This window comes from Apiospora phragmitis (genome assembly GCF_038363925.1).
Source record: "Apiospora phragmitis strain CBS 135458 chromosome Unknown utg000003l:1.0-2676785.0:1.0-2680665.0, whole genome shotgun sequence".
In the NCBI taxonomy this organism is placed as follows: domain Eukaryota; kingdom Fungi; phylum Ascomycota; class Sordariomycetes; order Amphisphaeriales; family Apiosporaceae; genus Apiospora; species Apiospora phragmitis.
Genome location: NW_027117401.1, coordinates 1,255,369 through 1,281,531, shown reverse-complemented (window position 1 = coordinate 1,281,531; position 26,163 = coordinate 1,255,369). Strand labels below are relative to the sequence as shown.

Here is a 26,163-nt window from a genome sequence, read left to right as displayed (position 1 = left end):
CCGAAGAATCGATTATTAAAAAGTTTTTTATAAAGATTTTAATACGTATCGCGCATAGTTTATTTTTATACGAAATATAATTTATAAATACGAGATTTAAAAAAAGGATATTTATAACTTTAACGAAACCGGCTTTTTTATAAACTAAATCTCGTTTAAAATAATTATAACCACCTCTGATCGATACGAAAGGCCTAGGGTAATATAATAAAGGAACCGGGAATAAGTTACAATTATTTAAGGCGTTAGATTACACGGTTACGCTATCTTTTTATATATTATTTTTACCGGGAAAACGTACCTCTCTTCTTAATATAAAAATAGCTTATTATTAAAGGACTAGGTGATCGCAGTTACTAAAAATAGCTAGATCACGAATAAAAAAGGCGAGGACTAGATTCGATACTTTAATTAATATACCAGGTTTTATACAAAGAGTCGTTATCGTTTCCTAGTCTTAAATAGCTACGAAAACTATTACTTAATAGTTTTCGAACTTTATTATAAAAAGAACTCGATTTTTACCGTTTCGAATATACGAGGAAGCTTTTAAAGGATAGGACTCGTTTCGTAGAATCCGGAATATATTATTTTATAATTAAATATAAAGCTACGTACTTTAATACCTCCGGGGATATCTTTCGGCCTACTTATTCCTTAAGAATTAAAAACCCTAAATAATCCGATTAAAGCTTAATCCTAAACCGAATATATTCGAAACCGTATCGTACGGTATTAAAATAACTTTTTAATATTTATTTTAACTAGCCTTAATTAAATTATAAAGGCTATAATATATATTATATACCGAGTTACTTTTTTAAAAAGTAAGAACGCGACACTTCGAAAAGTAAATAAAATACTTAGCCGGCGCCGCCGTATAAAAAAAACGGCTATAAAATAGAGGATTATTTCGTATATAAGCTAGAAAAGACCTGTAATTTTAAAAGGACATTAATAGATAGTTATAAAACGAATCGCGTCGGAGGAATAGTTATACGAGGACGTTTAGGACACGCTTATAACGTTATAGAATCTACGGAGAGCCCGGGCATAATACGCGTACTTATTAGAATAATATAGAAATATCTAGAGATGAGGATTCCGATTAATTTTAATATATTAAATACGTTATAATAAAATTAACTTATATTTTATTAAAAAGGGTGTAAAAGAATGAGATATTCGCTTGTATAGGATATTCGCTTGTGGGATACGTTAGGCTTTTTATTTTAGAAAGTATAATGTTGTTTTTTGGTATTTTCCAAATGAATCAACGGCTTGATGTCTCGCCGCCTACATGTCTCCTGCTGGAGATGCATAGTTTGGGCATCTCAAAACCCAAATCGGTATCAAGTCTATATGTAGTATTGGCTTGGAGGCATGCCCTCCAGTAGGTTAGTGAACTCAATAAAAACCCTAACACAGAGGGAGAAGCGATGTGGTACTGCAGCATAGCGGTATTAATGCTATAATATTTGGACGAAGCTACGACTGGCCATCTATGCTTCCAGATCTGCACTGCAGGTCAAAGACATCTCCTGTGATACAGGATCCAGACTTGCGTATAGAAACACTTGAGCTAGCGCTCAATGAGACAATAGAGCTTCAGGGGTCTCCCAACGCATGAGCTGGACGATTCTTACATAAGTTGACAAGCGCACCCTTCTACAACACCAACATCCTCCGCCGTTCGCCACTACATCCATCAAATCAACCAACCGACGCCCTATCAGATATGTTTATTTCTCACTCCGCCGTCTGGTGGACTTCGCTGGCTACCGTTCTGGTGCCATTTTCGGCACAGTCAACGACCGGCAATACCAGCCCAGGTACTGATCAGGGCTGGTCGGGTAACTTGCCTCGTACGACTGTACTAATCAGAGAGACCACGGGAAGCTGTACTCCATGTAAGAAATGCCCCCTGCTTGTCGTCTTTGTGAACGTGGCTGACGACTTACAGATCTGGAAAAACGTTCGAGCTGCTCTGTGGTCACGGAAATCCTCATACCGGGTTCACCACGCATGTGAGCGTCGCTTCGCTAGAGGCATGCGCGGAACTTTGCGCCAACGACGCTCGCTGTGGCAGCGCAGAATACCATGCCAGTAAAATGACATGCGAACTGGAGCCAGATAACAACCCCATGCCCTACCCTACTCTCAATCTTCGGGTCCCAAAGATGTGCCCCAGCACCCCCTCGCCCCCAGGCCGCCGTTGCATCTCCCCAGATCACCACGGATCTCACCTGTCCGATGAGTAAGTCTACATGTGCCCCTTCGCACGTTTGGCCACATTCTGACATTCATATAGATGATGGAAAGATCCACCAGGGGGTTGACGGAACCTAATACTACATCCAATGCTGCTCTGACACGGCCGGGGCTGTCGTGAAAGGGATCGAGACGGCCTCCAGTCACCGAGAATGTATCGACAAGTGTTCCGCCTCCAGTGTCTGCAACAGGTAAGATCTCCAACCGCTAGGTAATCCTCGTCTCCTAGTATGCTAATATCCAATCAGTGTCTCATTCGACGTCTGCTCTGCTACTAACAATTGCAAACTCTACGGCCTTGGAGGAGGGTACTCTACAGTGCATAAGCCCGGTGTTCACCACCTCTACGCCACCGACCCGCCCACTGTTACAGTGAACCATTTTGACAAGAAACGATGTTCCACCGAATGCCCGGAGGCCGATGGTCAACTTTTTGCTAGCCCTACTGACGAGGTGCGTCCACCTTCACTAGCAATTATGACATGATTCTTATGCTGACTGTTTTGCTCCCGTGACAGAATTTTGTCATGTCCTGCAAGAAGCGTCATGGCACCACGTACCTGAAGCAGGTCCCCGACCGCTACCCGTCTTTTGCTTCCTGCATGAAGGCGTGTGGCGGCATCCCCGCTTGCCTCAGTGTCGATTACGAGGTCAAGACGCAAAAGTGCTTCTTCAGCACCAACTCGAAGATGCCCACCATCGCGGCCGCTGCGTTCATGAGTGCCCACTCGCCGGGTGTGTGGGCGCCTGCGGGAGCTGCAGCCCGACCAGCTGCGCCGACCTGAACGCGGGCCCGCTGGAAAAGAAGCGGTACTCGTGCACCGAAGACCACGGCAAGCCCATCACCGTGAACGGTGTGGATTTCTACATCGCCTGCCAACACGGCATCAACAGTCACCCCTATACTGGGCCGGTCGCGGTCGCGGATTACTTCGGCTGTGTGGAATCCTGTGCCGCCAGTGCGTCTTGCGGGGGTGCTAGCTGGATCGGCGGCGACACTTGCTACCACCACCCTGACTCTCCCGCTGATGGCAGCGCTGCGTCTGTGGACCAACGCTTGGACTCTGATGCCTTCGTCAAGGTTCCTGGAAACTTGTTCAATACTCTGATCGTCCCTAACTAGGTCTCCGAGTCTCATTGGGTCAATAGTACAGAACTGTAGCCTATCTGGTTATACGTCTTTGAAGGGGCAGTGTTGGAGTTGCGTAGTCACAGGAGTATGTAGTTTCTCAGTTCTATCGAAAGTAGTTGTTTGATAAGTCAGAGAAGTTGAAGTTTGTGTAACCAGATATGTTGTTGCAAAAGCGTACGGTCAAAACACGAATGCTAGTAATCTCTGTTCTACAAGCGATCTGGACTATCAATAGCCTTATCTCTCTATCAAACGTCATTCATACGGCGATCATACAGAAGATCGCGCAAAGAACCATTGTGTTTCTCTTCATTGCAACATCACATATATTGGCGTTAATTGCCATATCCTTATCTAAAATCTTGTTCGCATGTGCCAGAACTCAGTTCCAGGAGAGAAGAAGCCTTCTGGCTCTGCAAAGTCCACCAATTAGAGTCTAGAGGTGACATTATACCCATGGGATATCCCACCAACCAATCTCGCCTCATAAAGTCATATGCGGACTCATGTAGCTGTGCGTACGTCATGATACCCTCATCTACACTTTGGACCAAACCGAGTGTTATCAGAGAATTATAGAGTGGCAGTATGAAGCCAACAAAGGGGTGTCGTACATTGAGGCAGGCATGGCTGCATAATAATATCCGCCTCATGAAGCCCATAGAACAAAGAAAGCTCTTTGGCATGAAGCAGCACAATCACTGCAGTGACGTGTGATCGCCAGGCAGGTCTGATTCAACGGTCAATTTTGGTCATGTATGGATTATCTACATACGCCTCTACCGCATATTCCTTGATCGCAAAGTTAGGTACTTTACATAACGGACTCAAGCAGTCACGTTGAACCTAGAACGGGATCGGTCTTCAGTTTAACTTCTACATTCGCTAGAACACACCCCTATAGGCTCTTGCTAAACAAGGCATTGGAAGTGCAATGGGCACTAAACTTGTCGATGCGGTCACTACGTAACTACGTGAATCCTTCGCGATGCTGCTCCTGGTCCTTCTTCCCGCGCGCGCAGAGGGTGACGAACTTGGCGACGGACCAGATGATGACGACGGCGGCCTCGGGCGCGACCCAGACGACCTGCAGACTGAGCACCGTCGGGTTCACGGCGAGCGCGATGGAGATGCCGATTATGCAGAAGACGATCGACAGCGAGTGGAGCACGAGCTTCGTGATGTGCCATGGTCGGCTGGCGAGGGGTGGGGTTGGCTGGTATGGCTGATATTGCTGAGGTTGTTGAGATTGATGAACCTGTTGCGGCTGCTGAGGCTGTATAGGTTGTTGGTTAGGATCCATCCTGACTGCGAGTATTCGAGCTTTTCTCCCTTCCGGCTGTTGTCTGTCGAATCTTCCTATTAATTATATGATCAGGAGTTCCAAAAATCAATTACGGTGGTGTTATCCGTCGTGTGACCCGAACACTGTCCCCCAAAAAGGTTCTCACGAGCACAGGATTTTCAGGTCAGATGTGAGACATGAGTGTTGAATGATGAAAAGTCAAACAAAATGAACAAACGAAATGCCTCTCAATATGCAGGGAACCGGAGGCAAACATGAGTTTTTCGCTATTTCAGAATTCCATTTAGGATGTTCCATTGGCATTTGTCCCTCTCGTCTTCTCTACTGCTCTGGGTAATTAACGGAGCTGACTGGCTTGATTCCGGTTAACAAGATGGCTCTTCAACAATTGCCCCTTTTGGGAGGAACTCAGTAAGCCCCGCTTCTTCTGCTTTACCAATTACTCGAAGAAACGCGTGCTGAATTTTTGGTTTTCACGGCAGGCCCTGGAACGCCTCGCTCTGGGAAGCCGTCGACGACTCCGTCCGCGGCGGCAACAGCTCCTCGCACCTGTCCATCGCCGCGGCCGCGAACGAGGCCAACTTCGCCGGCTATCTCGACGACGTCACGCTGGGCGGTGCCGGTTTTGCCTCGCAGCAGACGGTCGGGTCGCTGGACTGGGACCTGGCCGGGTACGACGGCCTGCTCGTCGCCGTGGCGCTGGCCGACGGCAGGCTGTACACGCTCAACCTGAAGGACGTGCTGCTGGCGAGCGACCGCGAGAGCAGCTTGCTGTACGAGACCAACTTCACTGTGCCCAGCAGCGGCAGCGGCAATGGTTCCTCGGGAATCCAGGAAGTATTTCTGCCTTGGGCCAACTTCACTGCGACATATAGGGGAAGGACTCAGCCCGATGCCAAGCCTTTAAACACCAGCAGCATCAAGACGATGAGTTTGATGATGAGGAGGTCAGTACGGTAGCAGCCAATGCCGAGCTAGGTCTTGTGTCCAAAGATTCACACACTGACATTTTCCTCTTCCCAGTTACTTCGGAAAACAAGAAGGTGCATTTAGCCTGACAATCAAGTCTATCTCAGCTTTCTGCAAGAGTCATCCGTAGTAGCGATGTTCAGCTAGAAGGGGAAATTGGTATATGAAAGAGAGCCCATTCCCTTAACTTTATATGGATCACTGGAAGCGCAGCATCCACTGTATGAGTCGGCAAATATGAACGGTGTGAGGTGCAATCGAACGTCACATAATACTTGGTGGAATCTATTAGATCCATAATGCCTTGACGTAATTATCCTTTGCTTTCACTGACAGTGACTACGTGAGGCGAGTTCTGATACCCCTATCTCTCGACCTCTATTACTGAGCCTCCTGCAAGCTTTGGGTGACCTGGTCTATAAAAGTTTCAGACTAGTAACCCACATATATTCCAATTTACTTTTTACCCCTGGTGCCTGGCTTTAACGCATTACGCGACTTGATAGCATTGTCCAAGATTATGTGAGCACCCAGTTAACCCGCCTCGCCTCTTGGTTCCCATGAGATTGGTCATCCTGTGCCCGCACATAAGATTATCAAGAGCCAAGCGTGGAGCATGCCGATATCGTATACCGTACTTACACAAAGCATTGAAAATAGCTGCCTAAGCAAGAAGATGTGATAGAATTTACTCACTTCCACCCTGAGTGTTACCACCGTCGTCTATGCTTTTCGCATATTGCCATTTCATCAATAAAATACACAAGTACTTATTAAGACCATAGGAGCTCTGCCTAATACTCACGTAAACACCTAGTAAGAAACCCACCCAGTCCATCAACCCCTAAACTTAGGCAGTATCCTCGATGGCGAAAATAGGGCCATGGCAGGGCTTTGTGGTGCAGGCACTACTGGTACGGATGCCTTAGTGAGAAGCACGGGCATGGCTTTCTTAACAGTGCGACAAACGCCGTAGCTCTACTACTGGCAACGAGGACAATAATAACTTTACTGAACATGGAAGTCCTAGGGCTTGTCGTAGCCGCCATGGCGAGCCCGGTATACATTCTGTGCTGCTCTCCCCTAATACAAGTCTGCATTCTGATAAAAATCAAGAAGGGCATTCGCCGTGCCGATTTACGACCCCTTATCTGGAATAATCATCCCTCGAGTGCAGGAAACCAATCTCAGTCGCGACCAAAAAGAAAGTTCACCCAATACCACCATGAAAACTTCGAATGAGTATATTGCTCAGATGAATCCATTTTCTACGGGCTGTGACATCGGTGGCACGGCTATCATAGACGTCACAATAGGAATGGCAACTGTCAGGTGTCAGCTACCGTGCTACTTCATGCAACTCTCACAGCTATCATAACCTGGTTTCTGTGGACGGCATACTCCGGTCGCATAGCTCTCGTGACCTGTGCTTCTTTCAATACCAATGCTGGATAGGGGCTTTCCCACATAACACCCGCCACAGGTGGAGTATTGCGCATTTACAGTAACACATAGCCGCCCCGTTTGAAGCTCGTTGGATCCGGGGACCCTCTTTGGAGAATAAGCGCCAAGAGCGCGTTAGCTGCAGAATATACCGCAATTAACATCGTCATCATTAGTAAGAACTCGCACAGATCGCAACGGAGGCAGAGCGTAGGGTAAAATGGAAACGGGCCCACCCCTTCCTGGGGCCTCCGAAACCGTTCCGGTCCACTTGCGGGGGGCGATGTTGTGCATGTCGAGGCGGATCTCCGAATTAATATCCACCGTGGTGGGAGCGAATCGCATCTTGGTTCGGATCTTCTTCGGCAGTAGGAGGAAGCATTTCCAGAAGCTCTGTACAAGTTACATACACCTAGGCTTTGGAGGCTCAGCGCGCTCGGAATAGTTTTTTTGCAAGGGACACTGCGGGGAGTGGACGGATGCATGAAAGCGGCAATACCGATTGGGTCTCCTTACTTACTCGTCATTGCGTAAGAGTCAACTTTCTTGGATGGAAAAGATGTAGGGTTCTGCCAGAGGCAGGCTCAAGACTTGAGGTGTTTTCTTTGCAGAGACAAAATGCCTAAAACGAAAGCACATTGTTTCCAAACAGACCAACACTAGTGACAGCGAATTGTGGCATACATCCAAGTCGGGATCGACAAAACAAACATGATCAACTAGTGTATGTCAATCATTCACGCTCCGATATATCCTGAGGCACGCCTAGACTTGCCTCTGGTATTTGCGCGGTTGTCGGGCGGTGATTTCCCGATCCCTAGGGGCGTTACATGTCATATTCGAACACAGACCTCAAGCTACCATTCTATCATTCCCATACATATGCATAATACAAGGTTGAATAATCCTCGTCGATATTCTACCCATTTATTATGCAGGGGTTATTGGAAGACTGAGTGTCATCCTCGTTGTGGAGACTGAACACAGAATACGGACGACTCCATAGCTGTGGTCTGAGCTCTAGGCATACATACTACTACTACTATATACAAGCATATTGCAAATGTCCCAATTGAAGTGGGTGATGCGGCTCTCGCAGCATGGGTCTAGAGGGGTAACTTCTTATATCGACGTCATTGTATCTCGAACAACTATTCTGGTCATGGATTCGTCGTAGCATTGAGCAGGTGCTGCATTTCCCTGTCGCAAGTGACAGAAACTAACAGCGGGTGGCATATGCAGGTAGAATGAGCAGATGGACAGGTGAAGGATGCTAGCTAATATGGGAGACATGGACACCAAAAGCTAAGCACTCTACCACGTAGTGTGTGCAAGCAAATTTTTAGCAGGAGATTTACTGCGAGGGTCCGCGTGGTGTGGTGTTCTCAATGTCAAGCATGTAGTTCAGCTAACTAGATTGTTCAATATTATGAAAGTCTACCTCGTTGACCGCTAGCTAGGATAGAAGCAAAGAGACAGAAGGAATAGGCAGAATAGGTACCCGGTTGAACAGGTAGCCACTTTTACCACACACATCAATGTGAGAGGGAAAATCATCACTATTGAGATCATATAAGTTCGAATGGAGGCAATATAACAGTTCACGAAATCAGCAAATTTGAAGGTAGCGAGTAGTTTTGAATTTGGCATGAATAAATAAACTAAACAATAAATACTTTTGTGCCCCGGCTAATAATACAAGAATCGTAATGCCAAAAAGAAGAAAAGGCCATAACCCCCATCGTTGACGCAAGTGCTAGGACATTGTAGCAAGACCGAATGATTGCCAGCCTCGCAGGAAACACACTTTCAGTTACATAGGGAAAAAAGGAAGCGTTCATTAATCAGATACCGGAATCATCCTGCAGCAAAACAGCCCTGTCTTCGTGGGCGTTCCAGGCCGAGCAGGTGTCCTCGAGCCGCTGGGTGTCCAGGATGCCGGGGATGTCGGCCTGGCGCTCGACGAACTGGAGCGCGAAGCCCTCGCTCGTGTGCCAGCCGATGTGGCAGTGCATGAGCCAGGCGCCCGGGTTGTCCGTCTTGAAGGCGAGGACGAGGTGGCCCGCAGCCGGCAGCATGGCGGTGTCGCGGCGGACGGGGTTGTTGAGGTTGAGCGCGGTGGTGCCCTCCACGTAGGCGCCGTTTCCCTGGGACAGCACGTGGAAGTCGTGGCCGTGCAGGTGGATCGGGTGGGCGACGGCGAGGTCGCTCTGGACGACGACGTAGGCCCAGTCGTCGGCCGGGGGCTGGTCGGCCGTGGCCAGGTGCAGCACCGCGTTGGACGTCGCGAAGCTGCTCTCGTCGTTGTGCACCTGCATCAGCGTCGGGTTGCCCCAGTTCACGATCATGGTCGTCGAGTTGATGTACCAGCGGAACATGGAGTCGTCGTTGGTGCCGACCTTGACGTTGTTGGTCGACTGCCACGCGTTGGGCCCGACGGCGGCCCGGACGTGCGGCACCAGCTTCGACGCGTCCACGTCCTCGCAGCTGTCCTCGAAGGTGTGGGCCAGGGTCGTCGGCTCGTCGCCGGCCGCGGGCTTGTTGTCGCCGTAGTACACGATGCCCTTGATGTTGCTGGGCGAGGTCACGTCGCTGCAGGCGGACTGGGGCGTGGCGCGGAGCCAGAACTTGTCGGCCACGGCGGCCTGGTTGGCCGTGACGATGACGTCGTAGCGCTGGGCGATTCCGATGCTGATGACGTCGGTGGTGAAGGGCTCGATGGGGACCAGGTCCATGGCGATGACGGTGAGGGTGTGGTTGTCGATGGAGAACTTGAAGTGCGTGTCGATGGCGGTGTTGACCAGTCGGATGCGGTGCGACTTGCCCTCCTCAAAGCGCATCATGTGGCGGGAGCCGGTCTCCGTGCCCGAGTTGTTGAACGTGTTGGTTCCGTTGATGAGGCAGTTGTCCAGTCGCGGGGGACCGGCGGCCTGGGCTACGTTCCAGAGCTCGTCGACGGTCTGGTGGCTCCAGTCGTTCAGGAAGAGTAGGCCCATGTCGGTGTCGTAGTTGGCGGTCGCGGGCCCGTTGATGACGATGCCGCCGAAGACGCCCTGCCAGGCCTGCAGCGAGAAGTGCGAGTGGTACCAGGTCGAGCCATACTGGGTGGCCCGCCACTTGTAGGTGAAGGTGTGGCCGGGCGCGATCGGGCACTGGGTGATGGACGCCACGCCGTCATTGTCGTTGGTTTGGTTCTGGCGGATGCCGTGGAAGTGCAGACTGGTGCCGTTGGTCGACGTCTTGAGGTTGTTGGTCAGGTGAACAATCATGTTGTCACCCCAGTCAGCGTGCAAGGTCGGGCCCGGGACGGTGCCGTTGATTGCCTGGGCATAACGGGTAATTCCGTCAGGGGCCACCTCGATCTCAGTCAGGTCGAGCCAGTACTCGCGTGTGACTCCCGTGTCGGGGACCTCGTTGGCATAGTCGGTGTTGATGCTGTAATCGCACCACTGGGAGCGAGTGTCGGGGGTGTTGCCCTCACAAGCGCTGCGAGGGGTGATTTGTTGGAAGGGGTTTATGGCATAGCCAGCAACGAGAGGAGCTGCCACTAAGGGCAAGAAGAAGTAGGGAATCATGGTGAGGAATTATTAACGACTGTATGGGATAATGATTGGAAGGTATCAACGACTTGTCTGGATGCCGACTTGTCTGAGTGTGCCAGGGACTAGTGAGTGAAGTCTGGGTTGATGCCTTTTCTTCCTTCTTCAAAACCGAACTCTCAGCAACATCTTATACTAGATGGCCCTCTACACCCTGTCCCTATCATCGCGATAGTCTTCGTTGTAGCACATGCTCAAGCCTCACTCATACCTAGAAGCCGAGGAGGCAATGGCATGATGTCCTCGAAATGCAACCATCGTGCGCATCCGAGTGCAAGGGCGTTGCATCTCTGAATGCTACCAGCGTGAACCGGGTTCCGGTCTACCCCATCCGCCGGCCAATAAGATGATACGTATTCTCAGCAGACTGAGTAGTGTCTGTAATCTGCACGAGTATAGTGAAATTTCAGTGCGATCGATCTGCTGGCTTAGTGCCCGATACTACGTTTGAGTTTCAGGGTGGGGATGGGGGGGGGGGCTCCGGTCTTTGCTGGGCAGGTGTCCTCCTCTTCTGCAGTCCGATGCGAGAACCGAACCCGGACTCACCTACCTCGTAGATGAGATGCACCAAGCGCCACTGGGTATTTCAGGTGCGGCTTTTCTTCATACCCGGTCCTGGCCCCTGGTCTTGTCTTCCGTGCGATACTCACTGCATATACGAAGGCCATCCACCCAATAGGAGTACATGGCGCAACGAGCAACATGCCCAAAACGGCCAAGTCCGGTTGGGCTGGCTGACTTGTGCAATCTGCCGAACGTGATTGTGCAACACGACGTGCTTATACTCGTAGTAGTGTTTGTTTTGTCGGCCCATTGATAGGACAACAATGGTGGTCATAACCTTCTTTTAAGCTTAATCGTGATGCCATGAGCCCATTTCGTTGCTTTTTCTCTCACCGTCGCCTGCTATTTCTGGCAAGCTCGTCGGTGAGAGTTTGTCGTATATGCTGAGCCGACTTGGCACCGGATCGAAATAGAACACCGCGCAGAACAGATCATCGGGGTTTAAAGCAAGCTGCATTAGTGCAAGCAAGGGGGTCTGCAGCACACAGAACGCCAAGAAGCTACGCAGCCACGCCGCATTTCACACGCAATCTGCTTTTGCTGCTGCTTCGAGAATTGCCTTAACAGGATCTACAATATGCCCGCTTGGGTCGGGCCGATGTCGTGGGGGTTTTGCACAAAGTGCATGCCTTGGATGATCCCAATTGCCGGTGTGTAACGTCGAGATCTGTGTTCCTCAGGGGTAACAACTGTGGTTCGATAGGGATAGCTAGTGATATGGGTCGCGGAAGGCCCACATCCATATAGCGCACCCCTGTCTATAGTGACACTCGAAAATGTCTGTTCGAGAAGCAACGAGTCAGTTGTGATAGAAGAGAAACAACAACTCGCTCATATCGTGGAGCTTGACTAGGTCTCCTGAATTGCAACCTTTCAACCCACCGGTATGACCAATGTCCTCAGCCATTGCAACCATTGCCGCACAGACGACACTCGTAATTACAGGGTCGAGATTGTCCGGGCGTAGATTGGTAATTACCCGATATCTCTCCTAGACTGTCTAGGGGCGTAACCGCGCCCATATTCCAAGATTGCATCTGATATGCAGGATCGCTCACCGTAGCGTAAGGTAGCATTGAGATTGTTTCTAGGCTCCTCGGAACCCGGCTTGGAATCTGGCTCGGAATCTTCATTGGTCTACCAGCGGCCGGCGGTCGTTGTCTGTTTCTTACAAGAGTCTCTCTCCTCGTAACAACCACCAATGCCACACCCAACGCCCGACAGATAAGTACCACGGATCTGCCCGTCTCGTTTCTATCCACCGCATCACCAACTCATATCACACTCCTTACCTGACCACAAGTCTTTCGTTCAAGATGCTCTTCCAAACCTTCGCCATCTTGGCCGCCGCTCTTGGCGCCGCGGCTAAACCGTTGGGACGCCCCGCTGTCACCGACTCGCAGCTTTTGCCTACGGAAAGAACATCAGTGGCTTTGCTATTGTGAGAGTCAAAGGTGCGTCAGCAATTTGAGAGTCTCTTCAAGTGAACAATGCCAATCTAACAGTTGAGATTCTAGACGCCGCCTACTTGATGGCCGACGACACACCTATCGCGAACCCTGATGTTCACAATGTGACCTGTACGTTGCCCCGGAACTCGTGTGCCATGAGCGCTGAAAAAAAAAAGCTGATTTCCCATCCCTTGCCAGTTCTCCTGCACCACTGAGAACCGGACTCTCTTCTCGTCGGCACCTGTACAGAGCGAGAACGCCTCCGCCAGCCTCTTCGGCTTCGACAAAGACACGGGCTTGACCAAGTTCACCGACTTGGGGGACACCTCGGCCACTACCACAGGCTTCATCTTCTTCGGCTCCATGCTCTTCGTCGACGTGGACCATAAGATGGAGGCGGCATGGACCGCGCGACCTACCGTGGTGGACGGTCAGTCCCTGTTTGAAGTTGGCTGGAACGTGACTGCGGATGATGCGATCCCGGTACAGCTCAACACAAGGGCTCCGATGCACGAGTAAGACAGCCGGTTCATCGGACGCTGGAGAAGAGGTGGGGTGATATCCCTGGTTGTGCAGTTGCGAGGTCACAGCCATAGACCAGTCTCAAGCTCATGGTAACTGGAGATCTGCAACTCGACTTTGGTGTAAGCTTGGAACATTGTTAAGGTTTCCTTCGGGAGTTTACTGTAATTTACCTTCTATTCTTTCTACCATGCTACAATTGGGGTGTATAACTCGCTTGCACGTGGCCATTCGCCTTCCCCCAGGTTTCTGTTCAGCTTTGACGTCGTATTGTTATTGTCTAATAGTATCGCTTTTAAACTTCGACCCGGTGCCATGGTAGAATGCTAGAACTTTATCAGTACGCTCGAAGCTAGTATGACCTGACGTGAACCTCAACGCTGAAGTTCGGTATCGCTCTATGCAGCGTCACCCGTAATGGCAGTTTCCGACATTTGAGTGTAAAAAAGGGGCTAGGACAATTAATCTGTGAGCGTTTTCTCGTATTACGTACCGTTATTTCCATGTCCTGACCCCTTTCACCATATTGAGAACTATATTTTAGAGTCGGTCTCAGCGCCCCCTTTCTCTGCTGGAGAAACCTGGTAAGGCATGAAAATTGTTGTGCTACCGTAACAAAGTTCGGGGCTGTAGATAGGTTTCATGAATCCAAGTTTCTTATAAAGCAGAGATGAAAAGCAATAATGTATTTACCCTGCATCCCAAGCGGCATTTCCTAGCGTTAGCTACAGTGGCTGAAATGGCGTTGCGAGCCGTACTGTTATCGGCTGATCCAGCCGGTTCGGAAGCCAGCGTTTTATACTCCTGTTCACAGAGCCACTGTGATTAAATGGGGGATGCCAGCTACGCATGCCCCAAGAGTAAAGTATAAACAAAATGGGGGGATAAACCGTCATATCATAACACAAATAATGATAAATACTATCATATTCCTGTCACTACCGCTTATGTATTTGATCCTCCATCGAGGTTTCAATGAGCAGACACCATCTTCAACCAGACCCCATCATCTGGTGACATGGTCAAACCAACGTGATACTTAACATTAGTGACCCAATCATCATCGAGGGTCTTGAGTTGACCATTGGACTCTGCGGCTTTGATGCTGGAGAACTTCTAAAGAAAGCGGCAGACCACATATTTGGCCTCAACGATCGCCAATGATTCTGCTCGTTTCTTTGTTATTCAGCCACACCGCCGAGACTGTCTTGTCGTCACTGGTGGGGAGAGGGAGAGTGACGACAAAGGGAGAAACAAAAAAACGGGGTAACTCGCCTCCTAGGCACTTCCGCGGACCGCCAACAAAGGGTTGGTACGACCAGTCGGTGATCCGGTCCGTCAGAGACGTCTCCCTGCTCCACCGCTCGACGTCGAACTTGTCCGCGCTGTCCCACAGGTACTTGTCCGTCTGCACTGCATAGGCCGAGAAGCAAAGCAGTGTGCCCTCGGGACAGAACATAGGCGGTTCGCCAGCCGGGTCGCCGCCCCGGGGCAGTATCGTGTCGGTGTTACAGATGCGGCCATTGATGGGTACTGGTGGGAAGAGGCGGAGGACTGGCAGGTTGTTAACAGAGATATACCTCCGTATCAGTAAGCAAAGAAAATGCGCATGTTATTGAAAATGTACCTTCACAGGCAAACTGGTCAAGCAGCTTCATCTTGCCAAAATCGTCTTTCGTCGGCAGTCGACCGCCGAGGACCTGACCAGCCTCAGCCCGCAATGCCCTGAGCAGACTCTGCTCTCGTGCCAGCACATAAATGCACCAGCAAAGCAAGCTCCCGCTCGTATCCCTGCCAGCGAGCAGCAGATTCATGAACTGGTCCCGCACCTCGCTGATCTCGTTATCGTCCTTCATCAGCCGGAAGAGCGCGATCCTGTCCTCCAGGCCGCCCGAATCGTCGATGCACTGCTTGGTGCGTCGTATGAACTCGGCGACCAGGCTGCGCGCCCGCCGGCACGAGGCGCGGAACTCCCAACCGTCGATGAGCCAGTAGAAGGCCTTCAGCCTCTCGCGCTTGGAGATCCACTTGAACGCCGTGTTGAAGGATTCGGCAAAGGCCTTCCCCTCGGCGGACGAGGTTGAAGCGGCGGGCCCGAGCAGGAACTCCGTGATGACGGAGAAGGTGAAGTCAAAAAGAGGTTCTTTGAGATCGGCCAAGACCGCACCATCCTCTCCTGTTCGGGCTTCGAGATCTGAAGCCAAGGTTTGGAACTGCTTCTCGAAGATTTGAAAAGGCGATAAAGTCGGCCGTCTGATCAGCGGCGCAAGCAACTTCCTAGAATGATCCCACGGTTTCCCGTCTTGGGTAAATATACTGTCCCCAATCAGAGGCCTCACGCAGCCAGCTCGGGCCGCCCCAACGTCAAAGTCTGCATAATTTTCAACTCATTAGTACTTATGTAATGTTCCGGAATCGAGGTTCGGCTCAAGTCAGAAATATAGGAAGTTGCTTCTTCGTTTCATACGTTTGAACTGCCGGGCCAACACCTCTCTTATCACCACCGGATCCCTTGTGATGATCGTGTACAGCCCGCCGCCGAACTGCGCGTACGTATCCGCGTGCCTCTCGTGCTCTTCCAGCATCAACAGCGGGTATCTGCTTTTCTTCTCCGCTTCGATCACCTTGCCCAGCTTTGTCCAGCCCGAACGGGCGCAACCACTGGTTGGACAGGACCTTGGGGGCTTGGCAGCCTGACGCGGTCGCCAGTTGCCGGATCCGTCGAGACTCCCGTTCCCGCCTCATAAGATGGTAAGATCAAGGCCACCGCCAGCAATGGCGACGACGATGGCGAGCATCATGCATGCATGAGTTGCAGCGCGATGGAAATCAAGAATAAAGATGATGAGATGATGAGCATTGTGGAACGTGTCGTGCCTTGGGAAGGCTGGTCGGGAGTCGGGAGCTGAAAACCCCAAACGTGGGGGGCGGAAAGTCCTGCAAAGCGGCTGGAGCGACCCCTGTTCGATCCGACCGACACAAGGCCAGTGATGATAGAGCAGGCTGGCTGCACCAACGCCTAATGTCAGCGGAGCTTATCTGATACTTTTTGAGTAGGTAGGCTAGAGAGAATCGCAGGGTCGATCAGTATACCATTTAGAATTACAGAACGAGGCAGCACTTTCAATAGAGACGATATAAAGGGGTTTTCTTCTCAATCCCCTGTTCGTGAGGAGCTTCAGTATTGCAGTGCCATGTATTATTTGAATTTGGCAATTAAGATGTACAAGCTACTACCTATCTATTAGTCATGATTATGTACGGATTAAAGTAAGATATTGTCCCTTTACATTCTACCCAAAAAGCCAAACTTACCGTGATCAGTCGTCCCACTATGGACAATAATTCCGAAGGATGTATTCCTCCCAACGGCTCCCCTCCCCGAAAACTCTCCGTGTTCCCTCGAGCAGCCTCTCTGTCAGCGCCGCGGCATCCTCCATCTTGCCCTGTCTTCGGTAGCAGTCGACAAGATACGCCCTCGAAACCATCTGGTCGGCGTGCCCGGCATACGATTCCTCGTACGCCGCGTTGAACTCGAGTAGCAGGGCTTCGGCTTCGGCGAGCCCCTCATGAGGGGTGAGTGATCCTGTCCCTGCCGCCTCCACGGCCGGCGATATCAAGACCTTGGCGAGCTGCGCCTTACAGTACAAGATGCCCAGGTGGGCCTCCCTAAGGTTGCGGATGGCGATCTTCAGCCCATCACGCATCATCTTCTCCGCTACCGCGAGGTCGCCGCTGTCCCCCCGCGCCACCTTGACGCGCGCCAGGTTCAGCGTCGATCACAGCGTAAAGGCGTGCTCTTTCCCGAGCTTGACCCGGCGAGCCTGCACCACTTCGAGCAGTAGCTCGTGCGCCTTGTCGAGGTCGGCGCGAGGATTGTGGCCTTCGGTTTCTTCTACTTCGATCTCTTCTTCGTCGTGGCCCTCGGTGCTGCTGCTTCCAGGCCTGTCGCTGTCGCTCTCGTCGTGGAGGTAGTAATACCGATCGAAGTAAGCCATGGCCAAGTTATCGAGCACCGTGAATGTGTCGGTGTGCGAGCGCTGGAACGCCTCGTGGTGCAACTTCAGCGCCCGGTCGAACTCGAAGAACTTGCCGAGGGTCGGGCCTAGGCCCGACTTGGAGCGGAGCGTGTCCGGGTGTTGCGGCCCGTAGAGCCGCGTCAGCTTGCCGACCACGTCCTCAAGGAGGTCGCGCGCCTCGGCGAAGCGCGATTGCTGCCAGCGCGTGTTCCCAAGCTTATCAAGCACACGAATCGTGTCCTCGTGGTCCGCGCCGAGGGCGGACACGCAATGGCCCCGCAAGTCCTCGAGCACGTCGCTGGCATTTTCGCCCTCACTCAGCGCCCAATAGATGTCGGACATGAACAGCAGCAGCCGGATGGTGAGGGGGCTGTCCTTGCCCAGCCGCCGGCACAGGAAGTCGGCCACGACCTGCTGCTGCGCCAGCGCCTCGCGGTACAGGCCGTTGTGCGCGTACACGATGCCGAACTTGGCGCGCTGCGCGATCTGCGACCGCATCGTCGTCCCGCCCGCGACGACGACGACCGGCCAGAAGCGCCACCAGCGCCCGCCGAGGACCTGCCGGTTCCGGTCGCCCTGCGCGCGAATCCGCCGCTCTTTGCTCCTGGACGTGGTGCACGTGCGGCAGGATGTCGCGCCGCAGGTCCTCGTCCGACGCGCGGGCGCCGAGCGGCGGCAGGATCACGGCCTGGGCAAGCACGGTACCCGCGGCCTGGCACCACACGGCCTGCTCAGCCAGGCTCATCTGCGGCCGCTCGCGCACCCAGACGTGGATTAGAGAGTACATCGAGTAGCTGTCGTCCGAGGCGTCGTACTCGACAAGCGCCATCTGGTAGAGCTCCTTGAGGGCTTCGCGGAGCCTCAATTCGTTAAATTCGCCATGTTGATCGACGTCGCGAAGCACTTTGGGGAGCACGGGCAACTCGCTCATTCGCGTGATCGCCATAACAAATTTCACTGCGAGTTCCTTGGCCGCTTTGTAAAGCGGCTTCCTGGCTATCGCTTTGCGCTGCGCTGCGAGTGCTTGCTGCTTCTTCGCCTCCACCCCTTCCAGGATCGGGTTCGTGGCGGCTTGGATCAGCGTATCGACGCGGACGCCGCGGCAGTGCAGGAAGGCAAACGTCTTGATGAGCTCCACGGCGTCCTCGCACGTCTGGCTCTCGTTCTTCAGCAGGCCCTGGAAGGCCAGCTTGTAGCTTGAAAAAACGGTGATGTTGGTCTCGGAGAGGCGTCGTTTCTGGCGGGCCTGGCGTACGCGGGTCCAGCTCTGCTCAAAGTACTCCAGGTAGGTCTTCAGGGAACAGACGTGCGAGAGGATGGCTTTCCCGGCGCGAATGATGGCTAGCGGTAGGAAACCCAGCTTCTGACAGATCTTGCCGGCAAGGCAAAGAGAGGTGGTGCTCCATGGTGCCCTCTCGCCCGCTGTTCGTAGCAGCAAGTCATTCGAGGCTTTGCCTGTGATACATACTTCTTAGTACAAGTCATCAACAATATGCCGCGGTGAAAGGATTGTGGTGCTGAATCGACCTACTGTCTAGCTCTGTAAAATGAAAGAATCCCAGCCCGACCGTCCCATGTGTTCTCAGCTGGTAGTTTCGCGTGGTGATCAGAATGACGCCCCTCTCGCCTTCGGGGGAAGTACCACTCCACTTCGATCCCCGGGTCGTCCGAGTTGTCGATGATGAGGAGCCACGGCCGGTCCTTGCTCGAGAGCCAGGCCTTGGCCGCCCGCTCGTTTGGTTCGACCTTGCCCAGCCGCGCAATCTCGGCGAATGACTTGCGAGCGCTCTGGGCCGACGTCGCGTCGACCCAGAACACGCCCCAGAAGCGGTGCCGGTTGTGCTGCGCCCACTTGCAGCAGAATTGACTCTTGCCCGCGCCGCCGAGGCCGTAGACGACGAAGCGCTTCTGCTGCGCCGGCCTGGGTGGTGATTCGTCCCCTTCTCCCTTTTCCTCTTCTTCTCGGAAAACCCCCTTTTCAGCGTGTCGAGCTCGTTGTCGCGGCCGATGAAGACGCTGCTCATGGCCTGCGGGAGACTGAAATGCTCGTTGACGTAGGCCAGGGGCATGACGGCCCGCGCGGACCGGAGGACCGGGCTCGACTCTTCATAATCCCGAGCGTTGACATTTTCCTGCAGCGCCGCGATCCCTTTGCGCAGCTCCGCGCGAAGCGTGCGGATCAGCGCGATGGACTCGGTCGTGTTGGACTGCGCCCTGCGTGTATGAACGATGTTGGCGGCGGTGAGTAGCAACTGCAGCCCGTCCTGGTGGCCCCGGATCCTTTGCCGAAACTTGGCGAGCTCGTCCTCTTTGAGATACTTCCTTATCCATCGCTTTGAGCGCTGTATGATCTCTGGTGTATTCTTACTGCCCTTGGAGCCACCGCTGTCGCCGGCGCTGCTGTCTTGGATCTTGGAGCAGGTCTCTTCCAATTTCTTAGGGTCGCGCGACATTCCGCCAATTTTGCGTCAAATGCCGTCCATAGGCTGCCGACAGCTCCTTCATCACGTCCATCTTCAGCAATCTTTTCGGAAGATGCGTTGATGTCGGCTTCGAAATGTTTGCGGATCGCTTCGTTCGTCGTCTGGAGGGAGATAATCTCCTGGGATAGGTTCACCAGGTCGCCGTCGACCGCCTGGATGCCGTGCGCGGCTTCGTACAGGAACTTGGCCAGCTTGACGCATACGCCGCCGAGCTCGAAGCTGGTCGCGATTTGGGGGACGGAGAGTAGAGGTGACACATAGTCGACTACGGCCGCGTTTCCTGGCGTCAGCATCAGCCGTATGTATCACTCGACGTCGCAGCTGGTTAGGTTCGGTACACTTGCGGATCCTAGTTGAGAATGATCTTGTCGATGTTATTTACTTGGTCATTCCGAGCTTTGAATCTGGCTGGACTTGCTAAACGGCGCTGGCAACGAGGAAGCAGGCTGACAAGGGGTGTACCTGGTGAGTATGGCATTGTCCACGCTCGTCTTCCCGGAAACGTTGTCTCTATCTCGACTTCGGCACGGAAGAGGCCTTGGTGACGTCAATAACGTCGAGGGATTAGTTATGAAGTTACCGTATACCTACACAACCCTTGGGCCTATCTATTCTTTCCTTCGTCTCTTGTCAACAGCCTGTCTTAATCCAGCCGTGACCTCAAGGTACACGCACCTCGGCACCAGGCAGCCCCTATACCCCGTGGAGAGCCGGTCCGAATCAGCTGGGCCCTCCCAGACCGCCTGGGGCAGGTCAACATCGGCGCCGTAGTCCAGGAGCAAGTCGACCATGTCGGAATGGCCCAGCTCCATGGCCAACTGCACGGGCCGCCCGGCCTTCTTGTTCGATCTTCTCGTAGTAGTCGTCTTGGCAATTGATGACGCCGAGGTAGCCCCGGTTCGGGTCAGCTCCGTGCTCGAGCAGCAACCGCACCAGCTCCACCGCGCCCGATCAGATCGCGCGCGGCAGCGGCGCCGCGAAGTCGTCCGCGGTCCGCGGCGACGCAAAGTCGCATAGGGCGCCCCCCGCCCCGCCGCGAGGCTCAGCGCTCGCGTGCGCGTGGCGCGGCCGCTCCCGGGCACGAGCATCTCGACGAGCGCCATGCTGCGTTTCCTCGCAGCGGCGATTAACGCATAGCCCCCAATGCTTGCGTCGGCGACCGCGTCAAGGAAAAGGCGGACGAGCTCAGTGCGCTCGTGTTCCACGGCCCATTCGAGCGGTGTGAGCTGGATGACGCGCGAGGGGAACTCTACCCACTTGGTATCGGCTATCATCATGTGGCCAAGGATTTCCTATTTGAGATTGACATTGCCGAGCTCGACAATATGCGACATGATGTGCGGGCTACGATATCCCAATGCTAGTGCCATACCCACACGATGTTCCCCGAATCACTCCAGCAGAGGGCCTCGGCAGTTACTTCGACACCATCGTATTCAAGGACGGCGCTAAGGATCCATCGCCGGCGCACTTCGGGGTCAGCCAAGTCTCCTGAACAAGATCCAGTAATGGCATGTTCAGGCAAGCGCCGCCAGGGCCGCGGCGGCCGCGTCCCCGGTCCAGTAGCGTGGGTCAAGTTGACGCTCAAAACTCCCGACTTTTCCTTGCCTCGGGGGTGCAACAGACCGAGCTGAGATACTTCACAATCTATGCGTCTAGGTCAGCTGACGGTTGATCAAATTGCGGATGTGGGTTTCGCTATAAAGATAGGGTTTCGACGTACTTGTCTCCATGTTGACAGATCGTCTCGTGGTTTTCGCATCTGGTGTTTAGAAGTGGGTGTGACAAGGAGAAGAGTAATGGTACGTTACTTGGTAGGGGTCTGTCAGGAGTCGTTAAAATTGGTGCGGGGGTTGAACGGTTCTTAACGTCGTTGACATCGCATGTTGGACGACAGGGGCTTAGGTTCTGCCGGAAGAACTGGCTCTGGCAGAGGGGTCAAACAATGTCAAAACACAATATCAAATAGTTTCAACGCTTTTTGCACTTCATTTTGTCTAGAAAACCAAGGCCACTATCTCGCCATACCTGATATTCCTTGAGGAGATCTCAGCATCAGGCAGGTGCTTGAGGAACCCTCTGTTCAAGAGTCCTTGCTGTCTTTGGATGGATCTAAGGGACGGCCGAACCCCTCCTGTTTTCAGCTGCCATATAACATCTAAAATCGTTATCTTGGCCCGTTTCGTAATGCCAGTAGCCTCATTAGGTACACACCACCATAATCTTGCTCTCTTCGCTGTGTCTTATGACCCTTAAGCGGCGGCAGTGCCGATCTTGTTCAGTCCCTTGAGGCTGCCCAGGCTCAAGGCGAGGCCTTGAGATCGACTTCTTATCCTAACGAAACCTGTAACGGGGCCGTCATCACCTTCCTTCTCGATACTCAAGTTCGCAAGAGCATCCTCGCCTGCATCAAGGTTAGCTTATGATAATAGATGTTGCGTAAAGGCGAGGTACTTACCGAAAACACTCCTTGCGTATAGGTTGGCACTCAAGAATTGGCAGTCACCCTTCAGGCTAGCCTCGGGTGTCAGGCAGCTCATGTTGGTGCAAGCCATTAATTGCTCCAAGAACTCGCGCAGAGTCTTTGCTTTGCTGTTGATGTTAACCTTGTTCTCCCATTCGAATTCAGTCCACATGGTTCGGAACTGGGTTTCGGTGCAAGTAGCCGGCTGGATGTAGTCCATAATATCGACGTGCAAGTCGTTGAGGATAACCACGTTGGTGTCGGTGCTGTGTGCGCCGTCGTAAACCACGTTGCCGAAAATGACGCCAGTGTCTGTTGATGACACCTTGATCGTGCACTGCACATTGTGGAAGTCGTGGGGGCCCAGATTTTGTGTTGTCGGCCGCTCAACAACCTTCAAGTCACCAAGTGTCGCAAACTCGACTGAAAGGTTCTGCAGCGTCTCCGTAGTTTGGTTGACCAGTAACACATCGAGGACAATATCGAATTGGTGCACCTTGACGTACGCTTCAGCGTAGACAGGGTCCGAGAAACCAGTGAGCTGCACAACTCGGCTCAGCTTAGACGAAAGGTCTTCAGCGGGAGCATCACCACCCGTAGCCCTCTCCAAGTCGAGCTCGATTTCATCTGCCCCATCCACCGTGTTCTTCTTGGAGAGCTGTCGAATTTGCACGACATCATCCACTTGGATGGCAGTCTTGGCCTTCTCAAAGGCCTCCTTCGCGGCTCGCTTCTTCTCCTCAACCTGCACCATAGCACGGAAGGCTTTGCGAGTGTCATCCAAGAAGACACTTCCGAATTCCTTCTTCTGAGAGAACTCGGCCAGGGATCGAACACAGGACATGACACGGTCGACCGAGTCCTCATCGATAGGGGCCTTGACAAAGTGAGATTGTCCAACGCGGATGATGGAAATCATGATCAACATGGCCTCGGCCTTCAGGGCGTTTGTGCGTGCGTGATCGGCGGAAATCTCGGCGTGGCGCATGACCAACTTCGTAAGCGTTGCCGAAAGCACAGTGGCCAGGTAGTAGTCGCCGTCCAGGATGAGCTGTCGCAGCGGCGGCTTCTGTGCAGCCTTGACAGCCTCCAACTTCGCAGCAGCCGCAGCAGAGCTGGTCAGAGCAGTCTCGGTGGCGTAAGTGCCGTCAGCCAAAACCTTGCGCGATCCGGAGGGAGCAGCGGGCTTGGAGTGACCGTTGACTTGCTCATCCTTCTCCTTCTCGTCGTCGCCCTGATCCAGCAGTCGCTGTTCTGAAGCCAGGATCGGGATCTCGCCCAGGCTGGCACGGATTCCCCTCCAGGCATCCCGAATATCCTTCTCCTCGAGGGAGTACTCGCCAATAATCCAGATGATACCGCGGTAAACCTTGCCTGCGCGGACCTCGCTCAGAGTGGCGACCAGACGCTCGACAATAGAGGGTCGCAGCTTAGGGTACTTCTCGACGACCTCCTTGACAAAGTTGATGACATCGACGGCGGATGTGTTGCTGAAATCAGCAATGAAGTCCATGAGGAGGTCCACGACACTGGCAGCAACCTCGGAGAACTTGATGGCGCACTGGTGGATCGATTGAATAAGCATTGGCGGTACTCGGCGTTCTTCTCGTACTCTTGATCGACAGTCTTGGAGAGCTCCTTCTTCAGCAGCAAGACGACCTCTTCCACGTTCTTGCTGGCAACCATTTCCAAGGCAATGCTGAGGGCCTTTCTTCGCACATCGATATCGGGGCTAGACAGGACTCTGAGGATCTCCATAATAAGGTCTTCCAAGATGCCCTCGTTCTTCTGGCGCAATTGATCGACTCGGTCGAGCACGATAAGCTTGACATTGTTGTCCGCCTCCTTGATGCTCAACTCAATGAACTTGGCGGCAGCGGCCTTGACGGCCACGGGATTGGATGTCAATGCTGTAAGCGACGAGGCAGCCTCGTAGACGACGGTCGATGCGCCAGCCTCCAGAAGATCGAAGATAAGTCTCAGATAACGGGCCTTGTTCTGCGAATTCTGAACAGCATCTTTGCGGATGAACTCCAACTCCACCAATTGCAATAACTCTTCCGCGTTGGGGATACCCTCGAAAACGTTGCTGAGATACGCAAGCGCCTTGTCGTGATCTATGCTGGCCAGGGCGGCGAATGCGTTGCGCTTGCAGGTGGCGTCACTTTCTGACTCGAGGAAGGTGGCGATGAGATCTGAGGCATCGGGGATGAGAGACTGCGAATGTGTGAAGATAGAGGAGATGGCGTAAACGGCGTTCTTTCGGACGTATGCGTGTCTGTGCTCGAGGCATTGGCGCGCCGACGACAGCAGGGGCTCGATCAGCTCGGGTTCTCGCAGCTTGCAGAGGAAGCGTAGTGTGTTGCCCCGGATGTACTCGTTGGGGTGCTGAAGATCGTTTCGGATACCGTTGCAGACCAGAATCATCTCCTGCTTGAGCTTGCCCTGGGCGTCCAGCTTGGGGCATATTTCGTAGTAGAAATACAAGAGCTTCTTCAACGGCTTGTACTTGGAGGGCATGACGAAACGGATAATGTGCATGAGAAGCTGGGGTAGGGATCGCCATTCAGCATGACGGTCAAGATGCGCTTCATGGTCTCAACCTTGCTCTCGTCGGTTCCCTTCTCCAGCTGCGTGCGCAGATCCGACATGCTGGGAACATCGGCAGTGTTGTCCTGATGGACCAAACTGTAGGCATTCTCCAGAAACGACGACATGATGGGCGGCGGGTGCGGTTCGCGACCGCAGTATCGGGATTCGGTGTGTTGGTAGAGCTACACTGAGCAGGTTCAGTTCACGGTCGTCGGCGTGGTTGTTGGAGGATTCGTGGGGGAGTGATGCGATGGGCCCAATTGCAAGCGGTGGTCGAGGCTCTGGTACACGTACACGTATTCAGTTTGGATGGATGGGCCAATTGCGCCGGAAAGGCCAGGCTAAAGGGCTAGAGGGCGATCAAATGTTGACTAACAGACGTATAGTTGTCTGTTGGTGGTTCATGCAATTGTGCATGTCAGATCTAGAGGTCGACCGATCTGAATTGGCGGTGGTATGAATTATGTGTCGTGAAATGCTCCCTAGACACCTCCTAATGGCCAGCTTCGAATTGTCCAGATTGACTTCTGGGATAGCACCAGCTGCCAGCCTGACCATCTGTCCCTCCCCTGATCTGAGCTAGGTACGTGGGTGTGCCCCACCAGCCAGATTCCGACCTGGTTGTTCCGACTCCGGTGATCTAGCCAGCTGCCGTGTGCATTAGGTACCTACGGTGTACCTATCTGCTCAGTCAAAGCCACAAGCGCCACTGCCAGTGAGCATTAGCCTCATTCAATCTACGCTAGCTCGCTGACAGCTGTCCCCACTGACTGTCAGTTTTTGTTAGTCACCTCTGCCCAGCGCCATACAAGCAAGAACTTTTGCTTTTTGCTGCTCAGCTTTGGCTGGCTGCCCACACAGAGACTCTTTCTACATATTTGAATACAACAAGGAAAATATTGTAAGCAAATGACGTCATGTGCTTCAAAGGTGACATAGTATAGTGGTCAGTACAACACGTTGTGGTTTCATACCATCTCGCGTTCCGTGTAGACCCCCGGTTCGATTCCGGGTGTCGCCATTGCTTTTTGGCTTTTTCCCCCATTCTTGTAAAAACAGTTAATTACTTCTTTTGACAGTTAAACCGTGCCTACTTTATTGGATTGGGGCTGGAATGCTACTCCAGGTAGGGTTTCTCATCGTTCCCGAATGTCGTTGTTTGCTATGTCAATGATGCGCTCTCCTTTGAATAACATCAGCACAAGGAACATTGGAAACGCGGGACTCCGATAGCATCAAACTGCATGCTCTCCCGTATCATGTGAGCATCTCCGTTAAGGCTAGGTATGGCCCCCTTGAGCGCTGAGTACAACAAAACTAGTGGGGTCTTTTTTAAACCAATAACATA

General features: G+C 52.7%; 9 protein-coding genes across 9 annotated transcripts; 3 read left to right on the top strand and 6 right to left on the bottom strand.

Annotated features, from left to right (window-relative positions):
* Positions 1-1,738: 1,738 nt before the first annotated feature.
* On the top strand, positions 1,739-3,394 carry PG994_002781 (uncharacterized protein; the record flags this gene model as incomplete). The annotated part of the gene is made up of 6 exons (XM_066854190.1): positions 1,739-1,832; positions 1,889-1,910; positions 1,964-2,257; positions 2,520-2,724; positions 2,790-3,006; positions 3,099-3,394. 6 exons carry the CDS (start codon positions 1,739-1,741, stop codon positions 3,392-3,394), a joined length of 1,128 nt encoding a protein of 375 aa, XP_066720045.1.
* A 979-nt stretch (positions 3,395-4,373) lies between these two features.
* On the bottom strand, positions 4,374-4,706 carry PG994_002780 (uncharacterized protein; the record flags this gene model as incomplete). The annotated part of the gene is made up of 1 exon (XM_066854189.1): positions 4,374-4,706. The coding sequence occupies one exon, from the start codon at positions 4,704-4,706 to the stop codon at positions 4,374-4,376; it is 333 nt and encodes a 110-aa protein (XP_066720044.1).
* A 376-nt stretch (positions 4,707-5,082) lies between these two features.
* On the top strand, positions 5,083-5,669 carry PG994_002779 (CIA30 family protein; the record flags this gene model as incomplete). Its single annotated transcript, XM_066854188.1, has 2 exons — positions 5,083-5,120; positions 5,192-5,669. 2 exons carry the CDS (start codon positions 5,083-5,085, stop codon positions 5,667-5,669), a joined length of 516 nt encoding a protein of 171 aa, XP_066720043.1.
* Positions 5,670-12,600: 6,931 nt separating this feature from the next.
* PG994_002778 (uncharacterized protein) lies at positions 12,601-13,254 on the top strand (the record flags this gene model as incomplete). The annotated part of the gene is made up of 2 exons (XM_066854187.1): positions 12,601-12,672; positions 12,985-13,254. 2 exons carry the CDS (start codon positions 12,601-12,603, stop codon positions 13,252-13,254), a joined length of 342 nt encoding a protein of 113 aa, XP_066720042.1.
* A 1,150-nt stretch (positions 13,255-14,404) lies between these two features.
* PG994_002777 (uncharacterized protein) lies at positions 14,405-15,634 on the bottom strand (the record flags this gene model as incomplete). The annotated part of the gene is made up of 3 exons (XM_066854186.1): positions 14,405-14,837; positions 14,899-15,510; positions 15,597-15,634. The coding sequence occupies 3 exons, from the start codon at positions 15,632-15,634 to the stop codon at positions 14,405-14,407; spliced, it is 1,083 nt and encodes a 360-aa protein (XP_066720041.1).
* A 955-nt stretch (positions 15,635-16,589) lies between these two features.
* PG994_002776 (uncharacterized protein) lies at positions 16,590-16,967 on the bottom strand (the record flags this gene model as incomplete). Its single annotated transcript, XM_066854185.1, has 1 exon — positions 16,590-16,967. The coding sequence occupies one exon, from the start codon at positions 16,965-16,967 to the stop codon at positions 16,590-16,592; it is 378 nt and encodes a 125-aa protein (XP_066720040.1).
* Positions 16,968-17,036: 69 nt separating this feature from the next.
* Positions 17,037-20,052, bottom strand: PG994_002775 (tetratricopeptide repeat domain-containing protein; the record flags this gene model as incomplete). Its single annotated transcript, XM_066854184.1, has 5 exons — positions 17,037-17,834; positions 17,896-18,731; positions 18,845-19,197; positions 19,248-19,711; positions 19,771-20,052. The coding sequence occupies 5 exons, from the start codon at positions 20,050-20,052 to the stop codon at positions 17,037-17,039; spliced, it is 2,733 nt and encodes a 910-aa protein (XP_066720039.1).
* Positions 20,053-21,119: 1,067 nt separating this feature from the next.
* On the bottom strand, positions 21,120-21,492 carry PG994_002774 (uncharacterized protein; the record flags this gene model as incomplete). Its single annotated transcript, XM_066854183.1, has 2 exons — positions 21,120-21,406; positions 21,483-21,492. 2 exons carry the CDS (start codon positions 21,490-21,492, stop codon positions 21,120-21,122), a joined length of 297 nt encoding a protein of 98 aa, XP_066720038.1.
* Positions 21,493-22,011: 519 nt separating this feature from the next.
* On the bottom strand, positions 22,012-24,940 carry PG994_002773 (coatomer subunit beta; the record flags this gene model as incomplete). Its single annotated transcript, XM_066854182.1, has 4 exons — positions 22,012-22,163; positions 22,218-23,784; positions 23,847-24,770; positions 24,800-24,940. The coding sequence occupies 4 exons, from the start codon at positions 24,938-24,940 to the stop codon at positions 22,012-22,014; spliced, it is 2,784 nt and encodes a 927-aa protein (XP_066720037.1).
* Positions 24,941-26,163: the final 1,223 nt, after the last annotated feature.